The sequence below is a fragment of the Poecilia latipinna genome, unplaced genomic scaffold (assembly GCF_001443285.1).
Source record: "Poecilia latipinna isolate Pla-1442-1.1 unplaced genomic scaffold, P_latipinna-1.0 Scaffold54, whole genome shotgun sequence".
In the NCBI taxonomy this organism is placed as follows: Eukaryota; Metazoa; Chordata; class Actinopteri; order Cyprinodontiformes; family Poeciliidae; genus Poecilia; species Poecilia latipinna.
Window position 1 is genome coordinate 337,063 of NW_015112670.1, and position 23,955 is coordinate 361,017.

Sequence of the window (23,955 nt, forward strand, 5' to 3'; positions counted from 1 at the left end):
GCATGAGAAGGTAGCATGTAAACAGACACACTCAGACACACACACATGCACACACACGCAAACCTGCACCTCTCCTCCCTCCTCTGTTTGTCCTCAGGTCCTATCCCCCCCTTCCTCCCTTCACACCCTCCTCTCTCCTCCCATGTGTCCCTGCTGTCCTAATCCCTTCCCAGGCAGGAAGGCCCTAATTGAGGGTGCAGGCTTCAGTTTGTGGCCTGTGGGCGCCCATTACTGTGTTTTCATAAGCAAGTGAGGCCTGCCTGACTGATTCAATATTCATGTGTCTGCCAGCTACTCCAGGCCCAGCACGCACAGACTTCAGCGCTGTCAAATTAGCCCTGCATAGTAAATAACAGAGTGGTAGGGAGAGAAAGAGTGAGACTTGGAGAGTGGTGGAGGGTGCAGCAGAGACAGAATCTTTGAGTTGGTTGTCATTTGGAAGGAAGTCGGGTTGGTTGAGAGGCAATGTATTTGTTTGTTCATTAAAATTGAATTGCAGCTTCACCTCAGATTTACCTCCTCTTTGGGTTGTGGACTGATGCTTACAAGGGATTGAATTAAAAACGCGGCGCAACAATGAATGGTATTTGTCTGATCGAATGTCGTCTAGTAACACATTTGACTTTTTTTTTTTAATCTGTTTTAACATTTGCGCTCAGAACCATGTACAATAATAATCAGTTGTAAGATTTGAGCTGTGTTTAATCACTTTTTTACTGCAGTGCAGACTCTTTGTGCTCACATCTGTTCTGCAGCAGTGTGAAGTGGGTGTATAACACAGTACTGGCATGCATAAATGAACCATCAGGTTTTTGAAAGCAACTGTGCCAGAATTAGCCCCCATGGCTGCTGATTTGAATTGCAAATCCTGGTTATAATTAGTGAACATTCTTGGATCTTGTAAGTCAGGAAACCTTTGCCCCCTTCCGAGAGTTAACCTCTGTTTTCCTGGGTCTCTTCTTTCCTAGGTACCCCGTGCTACTCCAAACCCCCTTCCCTGCTGGGCCCGTACCCCCGCAACCCGCCCTTTGACTACCCCTGGAGTTTCAACCCATACCTCCCAGGGGCCTTCTCTCTCAACAACTGCCCCAAACTGCCCCCTGGCTCCCTTTACCCCTCCCAGTTTTACCCCAACCCTCTGCAGAGCAGCCTTTCCCAGCTGCCTCACCCCTTTTCCTCATTGCTTCCCCCAGGGGAGGCTGCCGGAGGTGAAAGGGGAGCACCGGGGCAGACTGGCGGGACAAACGGCACAGCGGGTGGTCAGCCGGCTCGGCTCTGCCTGCCGCCCTACCCAGGCGGCCTGCCGATGGGTCGGACTGACATCGGCAACGGGGCGACACTCGGGGAGAGGGAAAGGGTGGAGGCAAACCCTCCGAGCGCAGGCCTGGGTCTGGGTTTGGGAGCCGTCAGCCTCGGAGCTGGGACGGGCCAGCAGAGCCCCACCGAGAGGAGGGGTGGCGTGAAACAGGACCCCGAATCGGACTCGGACCTGGAGATAACGGATCTGAGCGACTGCAGCTCAGACAACGAGAACGAGCATGACTTTGGCATCGGGAAAGAGTCCAGCCTGGTGAGCCGGTCGCCGCTTGTGTTGGATGGAAAGAAAGGGAGCCTGCTTCCTCCCATCACCTCACTCCCCCCACCGGTGTCTCCTCATCCGTTGAAGAGCCTGATGCCCCTTACTCCTCCACCTCCTTCCCTGCCTCCATCACTCTCTCCCTCCATGGCTCTGCATGACAGACACAGGGAGGCAGAGACTCTGAAAATGATCCACAGCTAAGACATTTTCTCATCATCCTGACCGGTCTACGCTCTGATAACTCTCTTCTTCTTTCCTGTTGCAATCACTCAAATCTTTGTTCACTTCTGATTATTATTTTTCCAGGTGAAGCACTTCAGTCCCCCACTTCTGAAACTGCTGTTTCCCTGTTTGCTGTGTAAGTTTTTTAATTTATCACCTTGCTGTCTCCTCCAGATTAGAATACAATATTTTTAGCTGTTAAGGTGTCAGTTTTATTTTCATTTTGCCTTTTCTGTTTCGATTTTTCACACTGAATGAGTGCAAGAACTCTTCAATTTGCTGTCAGTAGTGGAGCTTTGAGAAGAGGACAAGGTGGTAAATTGCAGATCAGTTCTGGCTGTAAAAATATGAGCATACACCAATAAATAGGAATAATCAAAACAAATTTCTAATTTTACAAATATGCATTTGATTTCTTGGGATTTAATATGTATTCATATTTAAGTACGTTTAAAATATAATTTATGAAGACATAGTCAAATGTTGCCATCTAGTGGTTGTCCTAGGCAATACTTTTCACAGGCTTTAACTTAAATGCAGTTCCTTTTGAAAAGTATTCAAGCATTCACACCACTTGAACTTTTTCACATTTCGTTCCACTACAAGCACAAACTTTAGTATGCTATTGTATTAATTCTTGATTTTAAAAGAAATGCAAGTTTCAAATGCTTCTAAAACTGAAAATCCAAAAAGTGTTGTGTGCGTGTGTAATCAGCAGCCCTAAATTTAACACCTTAAAACCACCGTTCACTGCGATCACAGCTGCTGGTGTTTTGGAGAATGTTTGAACCAGCTTTACTCATCTGGAGTCTTTTTTTTTTTTTTTTTTTTTTTTCCATCGCTCGCCTTTACAACATATTTCCAGCTCGATCAGAATGAACGTAGAGCATTCATTAAACTATCGCCATAGATACAGGTTTAAACAATTCAACCACGTGAATCTGAAACATTGTATTGTACCTCTGGTTGTGTGGCTAAGGTTGTTGTGCTGTTAGAGGTTGAAACTTTGCTCCAGTTTTAAGTCTTTTGCAGCTTTTAACGGGTTTTCTCAGAGGATTGACCGTAGTTTAACTGGACCAACTTCCCCGTCCCTGCTGAAGTAAACACCCCAACATCATGTCGCTGCTCCCATCCTGTTTAAGTAAGGCATGTTGCGTTCAGGATCTTCGTTTTCTGCCGCACATAGCACTTTGCATCTAGGTAAAAAAAATAAATACATATATATATATATATTGGTGTCATTTGAAAATATCACATTCCTCCCCATGTTTTGTATGTTCCTTACATGTAGGGGTGACTTCTTAAGATGATTTGGCATCAACGGCTTTCTTGTTGCCATGTTTCCATAAAGACCAGATTTGTGGAGTGAACTACCGATAGTTGTTTAGCCAACAGATCCTCTTGTCTGAGCTGCGGATCTCTGCAGCTCTTCCAGAGCTATCATGGGTCTTCTGCTGGTTTCTCTGTCAGTTTAGTTGCACTGGCATGTCCTTGCAGGTTTTGAAGTCTTAATATTAATTTGGTGACATTTGAAGGCTGCTTGTTGCATTGGATTTTTTTTTTGTTTGTTTGTTTGTTTGTTTAGAGGTGTCACAGTAAAAAATAAATGCACACCACACTTTTTGAAAACCATGATTTTTTTTTTTCACCTTTTTGTTACCTTGTGTTTGATCAAAAACATTTTAGTAGAACATCTGGAATTTTATGACTAAATGTAAGAAAAGGTGAATGTGGTTCTAATATGTTTTCAACACACTGTATTCTGTATAAAATGATCCTTCAGAAATTTATTTTTTTTCTTTGTAAGCGCAGTTTTAAGTGTTTTTATTCAAATACAAAACTTACTTTATTTATTCAGTTTCAACTGTATCACCCTGTGAATATTTATTTGTTGCTGCACTTTTTACCAACAGGAATGGAAAAGACAGCTGAGCAAGCTGGACCAGTTTAAAATTTGTATGAATATTTCTGTGTATATATTTTAATATGGTGTACATGACATTTAATTATCATTCCTCTATGATAAGATTTACCTGTATTGTTGTGATTTACTTCAGTATTTAAACATGTTGGAAAATTATAGGCGTCGGTGTATCAAGGTTTAAACTATTAATGGAAGAAGATCTGCGATCCAAAAGTGAAGAAAGAGCTCTAGCTTATGCTTTTTGATTTCTGATTTCCGTCGACCCAAGTTCCAGTAATTGTCCACTTTGATCATTTTTACGACTTGCCCGGTGGGGGGAAAAAAAAAACCTTTGGATTTTAAAAAAAGCATACTGGAAAACTTATTTTTCTAGTTAGCATTAAGCCAGTGTGAAGCTATTGTAATTAGTCAAATATTAATGTTATTGGTTTTTGCATTTTCTTTTTTTAAAATTATCCCCAAAAATCTGCTTTGGTTATTTTTCAGTTAGTGTTATTTTATTTTTTATTTTTTTTATTTCTGCAGAAACAAACCGTTTCAAAACATTGCAAAAAAAAAAAAAATCTCTGACACTGTTGTACAGTTTCTTCATTTTAGCTGCTTTTGGTTTGCCAGACAGTGTCACTTTCAAGGATCCGTTGTAAAAGCTCTATTGTAAAACTTACTGTAAAGCTTTATGTTTTGTTGAGTTGTTCCGGGAAAGGTCAAAAGTCACCCTTGTGTGAAATACCAAGCTGTAAATACTGTTTCCTTCCTGTGTGTATGTGCGTGTACACATCATCTTTGTTTATTTTACTGTAAAGAGGGGAAAATGAATTTGCAAAAAGAAGAAAAAGATTAATATCTTCAAAAGCAATAAATATTATTCTGGATAGCAGGCTATTGGTGAGTTTATGGAATGAATGAATGGACTTGTGTGAAAGCAATTAGGGTGACAAAATGGGAAGCGAGCAAACTTTCATTACAGTTCTTAAAGCAGGGGTCACCAACTCCAGTCCTCGAGGGCTACCATCCTGTAACTTTTAGATGCGTCTCTGCTCAAACACACCTGGATCAAATAAACTGCTCATTTCCAGCCTATTGCAGAGAGGAATGAATGCTGGTGAGGGAATTCAGACGTTTTGGAGCAGAGGTGAATCTAAAAGTTGCAGGATGGTAGCCCTTGAGGACTGGAGTTGGTGACCCCTGTCTTAAAGTGAAAGGAGTGTGTAAATACATAGACGGAGGTGCATGAATCCAGAAATAACTGATCAAATGTGTGCTTGAGTTTTGTTTAGAAGCTCTTAGTTATCAATGCACATTTTATCCCCTAAAATCAAAGAGGCCTCTGAAAGCTAGACATTTAACTTTCAGGAATTTGTTCTTCAGAATTTTTTTTTTTAATTATCCTCTATTTCTGCTTCTCCACATTTTAAATATATAGCTCTTTCCTCTTGCCTAGTCTACTTTGTTTTACAAATTGGAATGAAAGTGCAGAAAATGCACTTGCAGAAAAAGGATATTAATTTCAAGTATTTGAGAGTTTCTACAAATACATCCAAAATGTTTGGTTTGTAAATCAGTTAACAAAAAATATCCATCATCTTTAAAAATATTCAAAAGCACTGAGCGTTTGTCTGACTTTTGTTTTTCTCATTTTTCTCTGATTAATTTTTTTTTTTCTAAATTACGAAACAGAAAATTTGTTTGTTAGGGAATAGCAATAAACAGATCCATTTTAGAGCTGATAGCTTTGAAATAAAATACAGGTAATAATAATAATTAATAATAATAATAATAATAATAATAATTCCCACATATTTTAATTTTCTATTTGATGTAAAAAATACATTTAAAAAAAAAAGTCTGTGTAACGCTATCTTTTACATTTTAGCTGAAGCAAAGCTTTTAGGAAATATGGAGACCAACTGCTCCCAATGCTTGTACCCTTACAGTTTGCAGATCATTGACATAAGCCTTTTCTTTTTATTCTGTAAGGATGCAAATCATTTAAAAAAAAAATACAATTAAGAAATAGATTTACCTGATATTCCCTTCTTAACTGATCCTTCTAGATTTTTTTTTTCATTTCCTTGCAGAAGATGCATATTTAAATTCAAATTCTATTAATTTTACTAAATTCGGAGTATTCTTAACTTTGTATTTATTTATTTGTTTTAGCTCAGAGCTCAAGTCAGCTGTTTCATCAGGCACTGCTTGAGTAGGAGCAATGATATTCCACAGTGTGGCGCTAAGGGAATGCAATAAACAGGATTAATCAAGAAGCTATATGTAATTTGGACAGTAAGCCCGGTCAACACAATTACAAGGAAAAAAAACCCCAATATAACTTAGCAAATTAATTAAAGTAGAGTTGGTATAAATTAACACTAAAATTCTTTCAGCATAAACAATATTTGATGTTTATCTTAAAAAAAATAAACATATATGTAAGCTTTTTTTTTCAATGACTACAAAATCGCTCGCAAAATTATATTCTTTATATAATATTCCAGATTTCCCTGAGAATCTAACAAATTCACCATTCACACTTTTCTATGGGAATATGCGCATTTGTTGAAAAGTGAGCTTGGTTATAATTTATTTTGGTCAAAATAATAGTATCATGTACTCAAATGTGGGCCTGGTAAACCCAGATTGTGGTTCAGGGTGGCAGAGAGGGATAGGTGGGGACTGTTTACTGTGTAACACAGTGCGGAAACAAGTCGTTCATATCTTTATATCTCGCCAAACTAGGAATACACACAGAACCATAAAAGAAACAGTAGTATCGTTTCACAATAGTAAAAAAATAAAGTGTAACTATTTGCTTAATTTTAAACACTACTTTGTTACTTTTATAGTTTGTTACAGTGAGCCCCTTTTTTTCTTCGCTTTTTCCTTTTTTTGATGTGTACTTCCGCGTAGTGTGTGTGTGTGTGTGTGTGTGTTTTTTCTCTCTCTCTCACTGACACTCGGCAACTTTCGAACAGGAAACCCATTAGAACGCTACGGCCGTCGTTTTCTCTATATTAGCCGGTGAGTAAATCATTTTAACCCATTTCCAGTCAACATAGTGATCTATTGGAGCTTTTTCGCCTCTACTTGGTGAGTTTGAAGTCGCCATTGGAAGAGATATTTGTTTCTCGGAGAGTAATGGTTCTGCTCCCCCTCACCACTCACTCACAGCCCGAGCGGCAGACGGTAGCGTCCACATACAGGAATCCTGTGCTCGGATGGCTGACTGCGCTGCAGCTAAATGCATCCTCGTTAATAGCTGCTTTATTTTAACATTTCAGACAGTTCACACGCCACACGGACAGTTTCTGCTTCTGTTTAACCACTTGGACTCTCTGTCAGGAGCTTCGTGTGTGCAGACAGTTGGAGAAAACTTCTTCAGGTATCAGCAGCGGAGTTGCGTTGTGTATTTTCTGGATTTATTCGAGTCGGTTTCGGTTTTATCCTAAAACTACAAATCAATTTGATATTCCCAAAGGGAGGCATGTTGTGTAATGGGTTGTCAGTGGGAGGTTTATTGCAGGTGACCTTGTGAAATCTATGTTTTTATCTCCCTCAAATAGTGTCCCCCGCTCGCCCCTCCTTTCTCTGTAATTTATCAAGCCAAAGTAGCCCAGTGGAAACAGGCCGACCAAGGCTAAAAGTTGGCAAAAATGGGACCTGCGTTCTGCGGCACTGCTCGGAGAACAGTTACCAGATGCAGCTACATTTCAAGTGTCTGGGTTTCAGAAAACTTCGCAAGGGAATTGGAAAAACTACCAACGTTCGTACAAACTACAGTGCCTTGCAAAAGTATTCATATTCATGACTTTATCTTCATTTATCCTGATGCACCTAAATAAAATGTGTTGCAAACAATTGTCTGTGTAAAGTTTACCCGTGTGCAAGCTAATATCAGTGAACCGAGTTGCCGGTAAGGCTTTAGATGTTTAAGAACAGTTGTGAACTAAAGGCACATTGAGAGCCCCAAGCTGAAACATGATAGTGGCAGCATCATGGTGTGGGATGCTTTTTCTCAGCAGAGACAGAAGTTGACCACATTCAGCCCTGATAAGTCAGTACATTACGAAACCATTTACAACCGCATGCTGTGGAAGATAAGTGTCCACCAGTTTTGCACTTCTGGAAACTAACATTTTTGGACATTTTTATTTGCCAAATAGTTTAACATGTTAACTGTAAACGGTAAAGGTTCACATGAATTTGCTTGCACCTTTCCATGGTAGCTCTGGCTGCATGTTTAGGGTCCCTGAGTCTGTGTTTAGTCTTTGAACATAGCATATATATATATATATATATAATTTTTTGCTCATTTACCATTAAAATCTGACCATCTTTTCCGTAGTTTTTGGAAAAAGCACACCCACAGCCTGATGTCACAACCATGTTTCACAGTGCGCTTGGTGTTTTTGCCAAAAAATAGTCTGTTTTTGTTCCCATCTGTCACAACAGACTACTGCTTGTGGTAAACTCTTAACACACTTCTTATGTCTTGTTTCATGACTGTCCTCTGTAAAGGCCACTTTAATGTAGCGGCCAACTACTAGCTAAATTACATTCACGTTTGCACTTACAGCATGACAAAGGTAAAAATATTCAGCGGTATGAATACGTTAGTAGGACACTATAGATATAGAGATACAAATTTAGGTCAGAAACAAAGAAGCTGGCTTGTGATCTTCGTCCTATTGTGAGACCTCTCCTTTTGTGCATGGGATGAATTATTTCCTCGACCCTGCCAGGTTTTGTTCTCTCAGGAGCCAGGCCGTGGATGTTTTTTTTTCTGCAGAGAAGTGTAGTCATTGTACTATGCTGCCATTGCTGAATAGAATTTTTATGCCATATGTATAATTTTTAAACAAGCATTCAGTCACAGTCCCTGGAACAACAAATGCCAGATCTAATCAGCTGTTTTTCCCCCTCAATGCTGTTTTTGCTCAACATGAGAAATTGTGCGTTCCTGCTGCCTTTCTGTACCACTCATCATCAGATCAGACGGTATAGACTGGGCGCCTCAGTGCAGACAGAGGTCAATAATCTGTGTCTATGCATAATTGATCGTCAGTGATGATTTTTGCCTTGCGAAAACTAAAGGACATTGCTTCCTTTAGCGCTGTAGAGGGTTTCCTGCCTTCACAGGAAGCTCTAATTACCGTACGTCTAGCAGAGCAGTTTCATTATCCGATTGCTGTCATCGACTGCAGATTCAGTTGGTGAAACGCCGTGGGTTAAGATTTTATTAATCATACCTTCCAAAGAAAAGGTTGTGGAGCCAGTTTGTCACTCAGGTATGAGTATTTCTCCTGAAAGCTGGAACTTCTGTCGGGGCAAACTGTTTTAAGTTTTTTCCCTCTGGATGTTTAGAACGATTGGGTCTGCTCGTTGTTAGGCGCCGTTTGGGAAGGGTGTTGGTTGGCGCTGGTGGTTTCGGACTGAGACTGTGACGTGCCCTCAGCCAGGCGCTGCACTCGAGAAGCCCCATGTGAAGCAGCGCCCTGCCACTTCCTGTTGCGCTCTGTCAGACTGGAAGGAGCACTGCACTTGTCATCTCTTTTCTTTTACCCACACTTTGCAAGTTGAAGCTTGCCTGGAACCCAAAGGCTACCTTTGCTTCCTTTTAAAGGAATGTTGGCTATTTAATTTGAGCTGCAGTGCCGCTCTTCCCCTTACCTCTCCCCCCAACCTCCCTGTCTCTCGCTCTATCCATTGTTATAGGCCTGCATAAACTCGCCCACATCAACTGCCTCTCAGAAAGTAGAATGATGAACTTGCGTAGTACCACTGCGAGGCGTAACAGTTGTTGTCAGCCTCAATGAGAGATGCCCAACAGTTGGAATGACAGGTAAGGGCACCCACAGTTGAACAGCCTGGGGGTGTCTTGAGGGCCTGGAGCTGTGCTGCAGGAGAGCTAATAATTTACTGTAGTCAGGCACGAACTTCAAAGCGAACGCAGGTATTCTTCTCTGGCTGCAGTTAGTTTGACGAACAGGCAGCAGATAATGAGAGACAGAACGGACCGGGCTGCTCCTCTTGTCTCCGCGGGTCAGCACCGAAATCCACTGATTCCTCCTGAATGAGCTCAGTGTTCGGAGTGGGGGTGCAGGCACAAATAAGCATGCAGGGGAGTTGACGGGAAGGTGGTTTTGCCATGCTGCACCTACAACAGAAGTTAAAACTGATCTGAAAACCGCAGCTGTTCTCGGTGCTGTGTGAGGCAGCAAGCTGCAACGTGCCACAGTGTGTTTCTGCAGTTGTTTGTGCAGATCGCGCATGGATTTAAATGTACAAAAGAAGATTTGTGAGCGGTTAGTTAAGTTGTTAAAGTAGATCATTTTGATTTGAACACTCTTTGTATTGGTATTAGAGTACAAAAGGTATTCTTTCACAGGTTGTTTTATTATTTTGTGATTGGCCAACACAAATATATATTTTTTTGTAGAATGGAAGGAGAAAGATGCATTGTTTTCACTTTCCTTAAATTAATATCTAAAAAATGTATGTCTTGTACTTGGATTCAGCCCCCTTTTTCCACCTAAATAAGATCCACTGGAACCTGCTGGAATTTAGAAATCAGCTAATTTATATATTTATCTTGTTGGCCTTGAAGGCTGACACTACACTTTACCCTCAAGCAGGGTTCCCCTGTTGAGACACGGGAATGACAGCATCATCCTGTGGGGAGGCTTTTCTTTGACTGCAATCATTGAAGAAAACCTGTTAGAAGCTAATAACCATTTGAGAATGGGGTCAAGCTTCACCTTCCCACAGGACAGTAATCCTAAACATGTGATCAAAAAAGCTGCAAAGTATTTTCTGTTGGAGCTTATTATTGCGTTAGAATATCCTAGTCAAAGTTCAGATGTCAGTCAAATAGAGAATCGCTGGCAAAATCTAAAAAAAAAGGCGTTTTATAAATGTTCTCTCCATCCAGTCTGACAAGAGCTTTCTTGTTAAAAGAATAGGCGGAAAACTTCAGTCGTTTAGAGGAGAAAAGGTGAGCGAGAGCTAGCAGTCCTTATTTATGATGTTAAATAATGTTGACTCAAGCATTGAATACAAATGTGCACCAGTGTGTTTTACATTTTTACTTTCACATAAGCTCTCAATAAAATGCCTGGTCTGTGGTTGTAGTGTGCCAGAACGTGGCAAACCTCCAGGGGGGTTGTGAAGCATTGTTTCATAGTCTGCAGATACTGAGGTATAGATCTATTTATAGGTGTCTATATGTTACATGTTTGTGCTTTGTTGGTTGAGGTGAACTTTGAAAAACTATCATCAGACAGTTTATGGGAGGAAGTCGTATTGAGGTCAACTGGCTCTTTTGTCCAGTAGAGCAACAGAAGTAGACAGAACAATGGACATAATGTCAACCCAGAACAGGAGACATGCCGCCACAGGTGAATGTAGTAAATTTAACAATGACTGAATTGCTTTTAAGCTGCTCCATTTTTAGGATCCTGTTGTTTTTTTTTGTTTTTTTTATCTAAATGGCCCACTGAAGATGCTTTGAGGATGTGATGAGGTTATTTAAAACAGCTTTTAAAAGCTACTCCAGATGAAACTCCGACATTAACTTCTGACATTGATAGACTACTTGGAATAATTTGAGCTGACTTTGTTTGTTTTTATTATCTTTGGAAATCTTCCTATTAGCCAAATAAAAAACAGGCAAGTCTTGTTTGTGTCACTTTGTTTTCCTCTATCTGCGCTTCCCTCGTCTTCTACGTAGCCTTGGTTGTAACTCTGTGGATATAATTTTGATCATTGATGCTACAGCAGCGGATTCATTATGTAAAGTTTAACACCATAATTTTGCTGTTGTCACATTCTGACTCCAGGCCACAAGAAAATAAATCCATCAATTTATTTATGCACCATTTTCTTTGAGTATTTTTTTTCCTTTTCAGCAAGCTTAAAACTATAATTAGAGAACAAAAGGGACATGACAGCCTATGAAGTTTACAGATACGAAATCTTTATAAATCTTACATAGACCTGACTCAGATTTTTGGATATGGCTTTACAGCTGTTTATCCATCTCCGCCTGCTTTACACATTTCATTAGGACTAGAGAAAGGCTCAATAAAACTCAACTTCTATACATAAAGATGTTCGTGTAATTTAACCTTTAAAATTAAAATTGATATTTAGAAAAGACAACAGGTGCATGGCTTGAATTTAGATACTTTTTTTTGTTTTTGATTTATATATTTGTGTTAAACATTCTCTAAAAGAAGTCTTGACACTGTAACTGGAAAAAGATACAAAATACAAAGACAAATGTTTAAAGAACTTCTGATAGTTTGATTCTTTTTCGCAAGAACAGATAAAAGAAAACCAAACAGTCAATCACCATGGCGGCAAAAAGTAAAATGGAAGAGAAACCTGTGATAAAATCTGAATGGTCAAATGAAAGTAGATTTGAGGAATCGGAGTTTTGACAATGGGCTTTATGATTCATGCGTCTCTCTAAGAGATGGAGGATGGAGACTTGTATGAAACATTTCAAAATGTTAGTGTATTTTGTTTTGTTTTTCTTGGATTTTCATATATTATGCTAAATTTAATAAGCTGCAAAGAGATTTCAAGACATGTCTTTGACTTTGTATGGCGGCCATCAATCACTATTTGCTGGAACTAGATTTGGCTGAAAACAAACAAAGCAACTATTTAAAACCGTAGATGTTTCATGTTACATTGTGTGCTGATTTGGTAGGTTCTTTAAGTTCGGTCATTGGGAAACAACCCAAAGAGAGGAATATATATTAAATTAGAATATATTAAATGGCTATTAGCACTATGTTTTTTTTACTTGTTCTTAGGCAGGGCCAACTCCACAAAAAGGGCTGACCACCAAAACTAAACGGGTCATACCAGAATTTCCTGAGATTTATTGTGCAGTTGTAGGAACAGAAACTGAACACTGGCACTCAATTTAAAACAAATCTGCAAAATTCGTCCTCAGCCTACTCTATTTAGATTAACATTTTTTTCCTTTGAAGAATAAAGACTGTTGAGTTAAGTGTTTTTACACCTCCTTGTCCAGACTCTGTTTTATTTTGGACCAAAATGACTGCACTGTCGAATGATCCAAATTAATTGGAACTCTGTTCACCCCTTCACCTGCGGTGGAGCTGAACCAAGAGCCATCAAAGGAAATAACGTGAAAACCTCTGAAGAAGAGGCGAACAAAGTGTAAACCAAAAAAATGGAGTAGTCGTTGTAGGAATTCTCTCTCTCTCGCTTTGCTAAAAGACAACAAGCCCTTTATCCTGCTCGTGCCAGAGTCACATTTGTTTTGGTAATATTTAAACAGAATTCCCTGAGTTATAGTATTCTTCCTGCTTTTGGAGCAATCGCTGGTCTGCATTCAAACCATACCAGAGTTCACTTAAACTCAACCAGACTGAGGTTGTTATGTGGACCAGATTTTTGCTGTTTTGGTTCACATCAGAGTTTAATTAAACATTCACACTTCCCTAAATGAACCGGACTTTCTAGTCAAACGGACTAGAGTTCAGTTAAAGCGGACTAAACAGGGCTGGTGAGAATTCACCTTAGTAATCCTTTTAAAGCTTTTACTCACATGCGCCGCCTGGTTGGCGACATTTGATCCCCTCTTTCTCACCTGTTCTCAGAGACATCACTAACCTTGATCTGTCTCTCCTGCTTGTCATGAATTATAACGCACCAGCTCTGCATCGTAGAGGTAATATTTGCCAATAATAATCAATGAAAGCACGCTCCTCATCTATTATGATGAATTCCTTCCTGATGCCTTCATGAGACGGGAATCTGCTCACACAAGCCCCTCAGTGTATTCACCTGCCACTCTCTGCTGCCCAGTCAGATAAAGAGGCCCGTTCACCTCACAGCATGTGTGGTCGAAGTGTTTGCAGGGGTGACGTTAACCTTCCCGCCCTTCCATGCGTAAGTGAGTGACCGCCTCGGACCCCACAGACACCGAATGCAGTCTAGTTTAAATGTCCCATTGAAGATTAGAGGTTTTTATCTGTGGAAGTTTAACCCGAAGCTGCAGCGGTTTGTTTCTTTGCACACCGTGGGAAGGGGAGGGAGGGAAGGTGCCAAGTGGAAAGGGTTACATCCATCTGGTTAAGTGTGAGTCAGTCGGACGGCTGGTGAACTGATGGGACAGAGCGTGTGTGAGTGAGAGGAAACAGAGAATGAGCTCTTTCATTTGATGGTCTGAGTGGAAAAAGCGAGACTGGACTCCGCAGACGATGTTTACTTTTGAGGAGCGTGGGGGTTGAAAGGTCCTTCAGTGAAGTGAATGTTTGAGGACAGTGTGTTAGACTGTTTTGTTGTACTGTGGCATTCCCAAACAATGGCTCCTGTATTAGTCTTAATGTAATAAATGTCTGTTTTTCACACATGGGCTACAACTCTGTAAGTAAACATTTCCACTCTGTTATTAGGGACCAAGATTTATCATTTTATATGACCTAAACATAACCCCATCCTATCATTTAAGCTTGCAGTTTTTTTTTGGTTTTTTTTTTGGTGCAGATTCAACTTTAATCAAACATGACATGTATGAGAGTTTTGCATGCTGGAATCATACACATACAAATAAATGAGTGCAGGGGAAAGCAACAAAAATAAAGCAGGAAATCATTGCCAGCTTAAAATAATCTGTTTATCATTTCTTAAAACCTTTCTTGAGGAGTACTTTGGCATTGTAACATACCAAAAATAATTTGGATGCCATTGTTATTAGATGGAGACTATTTATATTGCATCATCCATTAGGAGGCCAGAGGATAAAAGCAGCCTTCTCTCGCTACAGTTGGACCTCTTGAAATATTGTTTTCCTTGCTACTTTATCTGATAACTGTATTAAATTCTGCCATCTTCATATGAGATGGTAGTCATTCTTTTGCATTTCTCTTAGTGTATTCAGATGAATTATTAAAAGGCCTCCATGGAACGTATTAAGTAGAGATTAAACAGTCGGGCTGATACTAATGTTTGATTTTCTGTGTAGTCTGAGCTATAGATTACAATTTAGATTGATTTTACTATTGTATTGTGTGTCTGTATATGTATATTATATAACACATGCAAAGTAAAAGAAAAAAAAAAAACGTCCAGTTTATGCATCCACAACCTGGACGTTGTTGGAGTTCTTTGTTTTGATGCATTCGATGGATGCAAAAAAACAAAAAAAAATCTGATTATTCAGTAACTGGCCTGCTGATTACCAGCGAGTCGATCAAGTGAAAAACTGATAAGTTCAGATCTCTCACTGATTATCTGCCTCATCTGTACTGTTAGGTTTGCTGTTGTAAAGAAAGGAAGTCAATATTCATGATGCTGATCTGCTTCTAGTGTTACTTTTTTCTTCTCTCTCTCTTTCTGGCTTAGTGTGGAAAACAGCATCTACATTAATGCTTTGTGGCTAATGTGGATGCTTTTTAAAAGCTATTGAAACGTGACACTAAATGAGGAGAGATCTGTTTTCACTTGAGTTTATTTTACTGGACAGTAAATGTCAGCGCTGGTAAGAGCCAAGTTATTATTTCTCCTTAGATATGAATGCACTTCTAAACAGTGGCGTTCGATGTAATTATTCGTAGATGGTACAAGGACTGGGCTGAGTCATTTATTGCCTTTTTGTTATGCACATCATGGGTGTAAGATTTTCAGCATCGTGAGCCAAGGTGCACCTTTGTGTGAGTGCAGAGGCATTTTTGGCTTATGGGCTTTGATTCTGGATAGCCTGACATTCCTTCCAGGAATATTTGACATGAACCCTGGTATTTCAGCTTTGTTTGGTGCCTTTTTTAAATCAGCTGAAGCTCAGATGAACCTGCTGCACACGCTAATGCACGTAATTGAACGACTGAATGAGTCAGGGTCAGGTTTTTTCTTTCTTTCTTTCTTTTTTTTTTTTTTTTTTTTTGCCGAAAAAGGCTAATCAGAGATTTCTTTGTTTAATCTTGGCAATTACAGCTGCACACATACCCAAACTCTCCCGCATGCACATGGAAGCAGTTAGGCCAAGCTGGAGGTTCACTCTGAACTGCCAATCCATGCCAGTCGATTTCCCCCGGCCTATCAACTGTTTCCATGAGGCCATTGACCTCTTTATGGGGGTGAGGAGGCGAGAGCGGATGGGGGCGGCAGCTAGTTGGAGTAGGAGACTGGAGTTAGCTTTAGCTGCAAGGAAACACGCAAATAAGCCAAAAGCCTATTAAGCTTTGCTGAATGTGTGTGCAGGGATGTGGGAGAAATTCGCAGCTTGTTATTTAGGATAACTCGTTTATCATCTTTACCATGTAAACAGACTCTGGAAAGCCTTGCACAGACATTTAGGGGGACGTGGCTGTTCAATATCATTAAAAATGTCTGAATAGAAGGTCATCGACTCCCCGCAGCAGCCGAGTCCAAGGAAAACCACGATAAGCTTATTGCACTAAAACAATGTTACAGGAGTATGTTTCCTTTTTGCAGCAAAAACAAAGAACAGCGTGTAAGGCATGTTGTGTGAAGCAATAAAAAAAAAAATAAAAAAAAACGCTGCTTGTGTTTTCCTTTTAGCTATTGGCCATAATCTTATTTTAGCAGCTATGTAATGCTTGTTAAATTATATAATTGGCTCTTGTCGACCTGTTATGAATGCACTGGCTGTCTTAGAGTGAAAGTAGAAGGAGGTGCTTTAGTTAGGCAGGACAAGCAGGAGAAGAAATTTAGGAGAGAAGGAAAAAGGGACACAATTACGGGAATATAAATGAATGGCGGGGATGTTGCTCATTTGCTCTGAGAGAAATAGGCCTGACTAGGCATACTGTCATGTTCTTAACACCCTCAGCAAGGAGGAGCCACTCCCTTTCTCACCAACTCATGATCTGACTTCCTCGTACATGCAGTCAGCTGTGCAACAGCATCTCCAGTATCTCGCCCTGTACGCGCTGCTGGTGTGTTTGCCGACTGTCAGGGCAGCGACAAGATCTCCGGAATAACTTTGCTCCCTGTAAAAAGCTGTGGCCGCTGTTCTTTTACCCTTTCTGTGACACTGAAGTAACAGGCAGACGTTATCTTGAAATTTCTTATCTGTGGAGAAAAAATTAAGGCTTATCTTTAACAGTTTATGGAATAAATTAGGACACTTGTGTTTTCTGGAAGCCTAATTTGTTATGGAGAAATTATCTCTAAAGCGATGATGCATGAAGAGCTCAGTGCCTTTGTGAAGTTTATGCATATTTTCAGGAAATTTAGCCTATACTGACTGATGCAGCAGAGGTTTAGTCTAGAGACAAACAACAAACCTCCAGGACATTTCCCACAATTCACCTCCCCTGTGTCTGTTATTAGATTGTCTTGTAAACGCCCACTTCTTAGGATCAGTCCTGTTATTCTGTTGTCATCACAAAGCTTATGTTTGAGATTAAAGAACGAAGTTAGTCAGAAATGGTTTCATTACCTTTAACGTCTTGATTAACTAAACAAAAGGCTACTTTTTTTTTTTTAGAGTTTTAGTTTCCTTTCGGGTCCTGTTTTAACTCCCAAGTGTGAGGGTCACTGGGTAAAGGCAACTCCTGACCTTTGTTGTTTTAAGTCAACTTTGGTGCATTACTGCTTGCATAATGAGTTAGGAGTCATGTGACACCTGTCAACTGTATTACTTTGCAAAGGGGAAGGAATATTTCTGCATTCAGTACTAGAAACTTAATTAGACTTTGTAAAATACTTTGTCAACGAGTGAAGCTTATGTTAAAAAGTATTTATGTCCACGTACGTGTGAAATAAGCAAACGTGTCAGTGTTGGGGGGGGGGGGGGGAACAAAAGTACGATATTAAAGTTCTGTTCTGTGGTTGTCCACAGGGGCCGCAAGGTCAACACAGTAGCCAGCAATAACACTGATGCGCACAGCCTCGATGTATTAAAAGTTAGTTTCAGCTGTCTGCTACACATGCATCAGATTAAGATCTTGCATAAGTCAATAGTTGAACTGAAGTCACCGATCAGATCAGACATCCTTAACAATTTTGATGAGATATAAGTCACAAACCCTGATGTAGGATTGTGAAGATGCTCTACTTTTGTGATGTGTAGGTCAAAGTATTTACCTCAATGCCTTCAAGTCATTTTCAGGTCCTTCACTTTTCACACATCCACCCATCCGGTTCAAGGGATATTACTACCCTCCAGCCAACTAGCACCTTGAAATTAGCCTCTTGCACGTGTGGACACCTTCTGCTCCCAATGTCTTGCAAAAATACTTGCATCCTTTGAACTTTTTTTTTTTTTTTTTTACATTTTGTAAGATTATAATTAGTGCTTCATGTGAAGTGAAAAGACACTGGTTTTCAACTTTTGTGAAAATAAGGGTCTCTGCTTCAGGCTCCTCCATAAAGGCCAGGTTTTTTTTAACAATGACTTCTTTCACTGTGGGTCTTTGCAGCTCCTCCAGAGTTACCACGGACTTCCTCACTGCTTCTCTGAGTAATGCTCTCCTTCCCCATCTTGTCAGCCGTATCTTGTGTCATATGTCCATTTCTCTTTCCATGAGATGTTCAGAGTTTGAAGTATTATTGTGTTATCGAACCACAGTTTTAAGATGTTTAAAACATTTTTAAGTCATTTTTTTCTGCCATTTCCCAATTATGCTCTACTAAGTGTTGCCTCATCATATAAAGTAACATGAGAGTTTCTTTCCCTCAAGGCACACTATATATTTATTTATGTTGCAAACTAAGGATACATGTTCTATATAGATTCATTCACAGGAGACATGCTCTCTAGTCAGAGAGGTGTTTTGGGCGTGTGAACTCAGAGCTCTGCCAGCTGCGGTTGGAGCTGCTTGGTCAAGGTTGGACAAGCCGAGGGTGTGTGCTCTGTTATGCTTTGCTGACTTTTGGAAACAGATGTGTAATTAGCAAGCTCTGATGTGTGGGACCTAACAGTTTCTGGATACTTAACTTCTTCCTTTGCTTGCCAAAATGTCTTGCGTATACTTGGATATTTCCGTTGCCTGTTCCTTAAAGTGTTTCCTCTGCTGCTGCTTTGTTTCTTATTTCAGAGTGAACCATTTTCCTCTTTTTTTTTCCTTCCTACCTCCCCTCCGTATCTCATATTACCGTCCCTCCTTTCATTTTGCTTGTAAATTCATTTTTTTCATGATCAATTATGCCATCATGAAACATCTGAAAAGTTAGGCTAGTTATGCAAGTTTCCAAAATAATCGTACAATGCGTAAGACTAAATAAACTGCAGGTTTCACTGAACTGTCAACTTCTCATTGTGGCCATCTTCTGTGTTTATTTTCTTTTGAAACATTAAATAAGCTAATTCATTTGGCTCCACGAAACAACTTTCCTGTAATGTACAGCTTTCATCCACTGAAACATCGCAGGCTATTCTGATCTTTAATTCAGTTTCTTTGTCAGACGTCGGATTTATTCCTTCAAACAGTCAATCAGCAAATGTGAAGCAGTGTAATGTTTGGAGAGCAGCAGCTTGCTACCAACAGCCCATCCATGCACAACATTGTTGGCCATTGCTGGGGTTGAGACGTGATCATTGCCATCTGCCGATGCGGAGGAGGCGTTTACCGGAGCACCTTTGATTACACTGTGACCTAAAGCTATTACAGGCCTCGCTCCTTCAGTTGATCCTCTGCGGAGGTGAAGCGGCAGTCTTGAAGGTTTTGTTTGCTTATCCTCTGTCTGTTAGTTTATTGATGGAATCTGAAGTGTTAGGATTACGTGTGGCGCAGGTGTTTTGATGTGCATCAGCAAGTCTTTTCCTCAGAAATTGCATTGCTAAGAAACACCTGGGCAGACACGTTTTGAAAAGAGCAAGCTTGAAACAGAAACAAAATATTCCCATCTTGCTAATTGAAAATGATTCGTGTTCATAAGATTTCAAATGTTACGTTTGAATCATCAGAACATGTCAGGTTAACATCAGTATTCCAGCATCTTTGTTTTATCCATTTTTAGGTTAGTTTAGGTTAGACCGTTTTACTGGAGCTTCATCCTTTTGAAAATTGAATCATTTCAGTTTTGCTCATGTAAACCTGAAATGAAACTGATGGCAGTTTTTGTCATGCTTCTTACGGAAACACTTGTGGCCTCCATGTTTTACAGAACTTCTCGCTCTCTTTCTTGATTCGTTCTTTGTGTCTCGCCTTCTCTCACTCTCTTCTGATGTGATTGGTTATACAGGAAATGGCTCTGATAGCTTCCTGAGGAAATTACACCCACTTCCTGTCTGTATGGCTCTTTATTTGCCAGAGCTTTTTTTCTTTTTTAGTCTGTGTTGAGGCGCCCAAGGGTGGAGCTGCTGGAGTGGTGGGTTGGCAGCAGCAGCAGCAGCTCTGGTAGGAATCCCCTGGTCACAGTTAATGAGGGTCTCTGGCCTGATGAATGAGGCAGATAAGCAGCAGCCGCAGTGCAAGCTGTCCGAGCTGCAGCCATCAACCGCCGCTCTATTTTTAGATGCTGCACTTAGAGCTCAATTCAGTCACAACTTCAAACACATCTCTGCATCTCAGAAACTGAAAGATGTGCTAATGAGAACATGTTTTGTTTAGGTTATTGTGTTGCTAGCAAACAAAGGAAAGCACAGAGTAGAACACATGGGAACATATAAGAGATCTTCTAATAACTGCATCAAAATTCATTTTAATATTAAAACAAGCATAGGGTTCGACGGGGAATTTAAAAGCAGGTATACCCGGTAATGCAATGCAATGCAATGCAATTCCTTTTCTAGCTGTAACATGCTTATGCCTAATAGCCCGAAAAGCCCCTGAGCTACAGTAAATTAAGAGGATAAGTGTAATTCTTCAGCTAGGGTGTGTCACAATCCCTGATAATCATATCAGCCTGGGATAATTAGGCCTGCTTGTTGTTTTTAATGGAATCAGAAACTGTTAGACCTGCTCAGTTGGGCTGCAAGTTGTCTTGCAACAAAGGTCAAACGGGTCAATACTTACTCAATCTGCCAGAGTTTGAGTCATAACCCTACGTCTGACTCAAACTTTAGTAAACGTTGGCCATTAGGACAAAAAAAAAACAAAAAAAGGAGAAGTGAGCAGGTCATACGCTTCCAGATCCAAGAGTAGAACTGAATGATCGATTTTTACCCTGATCTTCTGTTGTCATTCATGCACGGCTTGCAACATATCTGACTCCTCAGTCATCTGCTGCAAACTAAGGGTGCATCAGATGACTAATGCAGGTGTTTAGTTGGGTGCAACTAAACACCTGCATTCAATTCAAAGCTGAGTGGTTTGCAGGTTTTGGGTGGTTTAGTGTAGTGCATGCGTCATCAGTGCATGCACTACTGCAATTGCAAAGGTTTGCATAAATGCAGTCTGCTATTTGATTATCTATTGACCTTTGCATACCAGCAATATATCTATCCGCTGAGTGAAGGTCCATCCAGCAGGACTGGCATGCACATTTTGAATGTGGTGCACTTAATATAATATTTTATAAAATGTTGCACCCGGCACCATATTCTTATTGCAATGATTGCTGCAATTTGATTGTGCTGCTCTAATTGCAATATTTATGAATAATAAGAGTTTCATAATATTCCTAAAATTGTGCATCCTAATTAAAACAGAGAAACACTTTTAGAGCTTATCATCTTACACTGTAATCGCACGACTGAAACTTTTTTTATCTTAGTTTTTGCATACTTTATTATTAGTGCTGCACTGAGGCTGTGAACAGGGTTCAGTTTTGCTGCTGACAGGTCATTTTATGAGAACTTGCGGTATCCTTTTAGGTTAGGTTGTGTCCTGATACTGGTAATTGGTGCTAGCACCACTTTGTCACTCGCCTGTCTCACAGTCACTGTTACGCAGTTACATCTTGACTGAGAGCTATTAGCCTCTACTACTACTGAGGTATGGGTGCTGCAGAGGCCCACATTTGGGCGAGGGGCACAGTTTGGCCCCTAATCCTGTCCAGATCTAAAGGGTTTCACCTTAGCGTCCGATTGTTTTCACAGTTCCACAGTGGCTAAGGGATTTATGTAAGAGTTGATGTAAGAGTTGGTGGGTTATCATTAGCCTGCGCTGACCCTGTTGGAAATATTTAATACTAAACTCTGCTGCCATTCAGTCTAAATAAAGAGGCAGCTGCTTATTTTAGCTTGCCTTCATACTGTATTAGACCTCAGCAATGGAGAAGGAATGTTCTTATAAAGACCAGTTGTCACACACACCCACCGGTACACCAGCAGCCTCCACACACACGCACACGTGCACACACACACACACACGCACACACACACACACACACACGTATGAGCGTAGTCTTAGCTCAAATACACACAAAGGCAAACACGCTTGATGGCTATCATTACATTGATGCCACCTGACATTTAGTTAGTAGTGGAATGTGATGGGAGGGAGGAGCAGGGGTCAGCTGCCGACTCTCAGGAACACCACAGTTGATCTCTGCACTTCTGGGACTGAATACTGCGTGCACGCTGCATGAGCCAGGAGGAGCCCCAACCGTGGAGAGCTGATGCCAACTTTGATGTAATTGTGAGGGGATGGGGAAATAAAGTCTGCTCAGTGTTGAAACTCACACTGTCTCCATCTGTTGTCCGAACCGTGCCATATGCTGGAATGCACCACACGGTCCAGTTTAGTTAGAGCAGGAGCTGCTGCTCTGTAGAAGGGAACTGACCTTCTTCACTTCCCTTCGAGTAGCCACAATCAGCTTCCTGCCTGCTCTAATTTCCCTCTAAGAATACCTAAATGTATTACGGATTCACTGAAATAAACCAAGACGCAGCAATAATAAGGGGCTGGCTTCAGAATCTCCTATAATGAGGGGACTGAAATGCTGAGACATGCTGCATGGAAACGGCAGCATGCTTTCCTCCATGTTATCTAAGCTTTTCCATTATACTTAGAATTCAGGAATAACTGAAACTGAAATGCTTCACCGATCTTTATCCCACTGAGAGCTGTAATGCTTGTTCAGTTTATTCACTTATCAATGATCCATGTTAATTTTTTTATTTTATTTTACTTGGATCAGCCGATTTTAGAGTGAAGTTGCCCCCATACATTCTTTAAAAACAAGTGATGTAAAACATTTTCAGTTGGTTTGTGCTAAAAAAATTAATGCCTAGTCATTTTACAGATATTTCAAAAAGTTTAAGGGAAGTTTTTTTTGTTTTTCTACACACCATGTGTGTATACATAATACATGTGTCTGTTGATGATGTATTTGGCTTTTTATTAATTTTTAAAGGAAAGCTCAAAAGGATAAAACTGAGCACCTTTGCTGTACCCCATTCAGCCTTAATGATATTTGATGGTCTTGCTTTCTCTCGCTCTGTTGCAGCCTGAATGAACTGTAGATATGCTGACAAAACTCCAGTTTTCTTTACAAGCTCACTAATAACAAAATAGCTAGGTTTTGTTCTTTATCACCCATTAATAATTACCACTGAAGACACCTGGTGGGTCTTTTCACTTGCATGAAGAAGATAGGATTTTTCAGATTCCACAAATCAAGGTATATCAGGCTTTAAAATCAACAACAACAAAAAAACAAACTATTATCTGATTTCTCTAAACATCCCCAATAAAAACACAAACTAACTAGATGTTCAAAAAATAAATATTTATTTTTGCAACTACACTGATCTAAAAATAGTGAATGCTAGTAACTTATCTGTATTTTATAATTTCTAAAGAGGCTTTATTAGAAGGTTAAGAAGAAAATTAATTCACTGAAAAAATGCAACAGGTCGCCAAATAATTTGTCTTTTTTTGAAGAACATGGCAAGTGCAGTTATTTTGACCCGAGTTAAACTTGTAGGGTGTCATGTGAACAACAATTCCTATCCTGGACTGAAATCACTTAAGCTGTCTGAAGGTTTTCTGTTTGCTTCACTTCATCTTTTAAAGGAGTTTTAAAGAAAAGCATTTTACCTTTCAACCAGGAAAAAGTCATATTTTGAAGAAGTGTCTTTACTTCAGTGTTGTTGTGTTTGTGTATGTCTCTGCAGATGTGCAGCTTTTGCTGCCACAAGCCTGTGACTCTCTCTGTTTAGCTAACCCCTCCTCCGCAGCTGGCCTTTGTCAGCATGCAGCCCACTGTATACGGTCATAAATGAACCCATTTTCTCTCTCTGTCTCCCAGTTCCACTTTCTGTCTCCCATGCCACCAGTTCTGTTGAAGTCATGCACAAGAAGACCTCTGCTTGGCCCCAAAGCATTTATGAGAGCTA

At 40.1% G+C, this 23,955-nt stretch overlaps 2 protein-coding genes across 15 annotated transcripts in view; both read left to right on the top strand.

The window, feature by feature from the left end:
- Positions 1-3,398, top strand: part of erfl1 (Ets2 repressor factor like 1) — a 61,927-nt gene extending 58,529 nt beyond the window's left edge. For all 3 annotated transcript variants that reach the window (XM_015052957.1, XM_015052970.1, XM_015052964.1), the window contains exon 7: positions 969-3,398. In XM_015052957.1, coding sequence (XP_014908443.1) covers positions 969-1,780 — 812 coding nt within the window. In that variant the 3' untranslated portion in view covers positions 1,781-3,398. The remainder of the gene's footprint in view (positions 1-968) is intronic.
- Positions 3,399-6,467: 3,069 nt separating this feature from the next.
- The window catches only part of arhgef1 (Rho guanine nucleotide exchange factor (GEF) 1), a 45,520-nt gene continuing 28,032 nt past the window's right edge, over positions 6,468-23,955 (top strand). For 9 of the 12 annotated variants that reach the window (XM_015052978.1, XM_015053016.1, XM_015053038.1 and 6 more), the window contains exon 1: positions 6,468-6,743. The gene's annotated coding sequence lies outside the window, so the exon portion shown is untranslated. Of the gene's footprint in view, positions 6,744-7,003; positions 7,105-23,955 lie in introns of all 12 variants that reach the window. The other 3 variants (XM_015052994.1, XM_015053023.1, XM_015053063.1) reach the window with 3 other exon arrangements.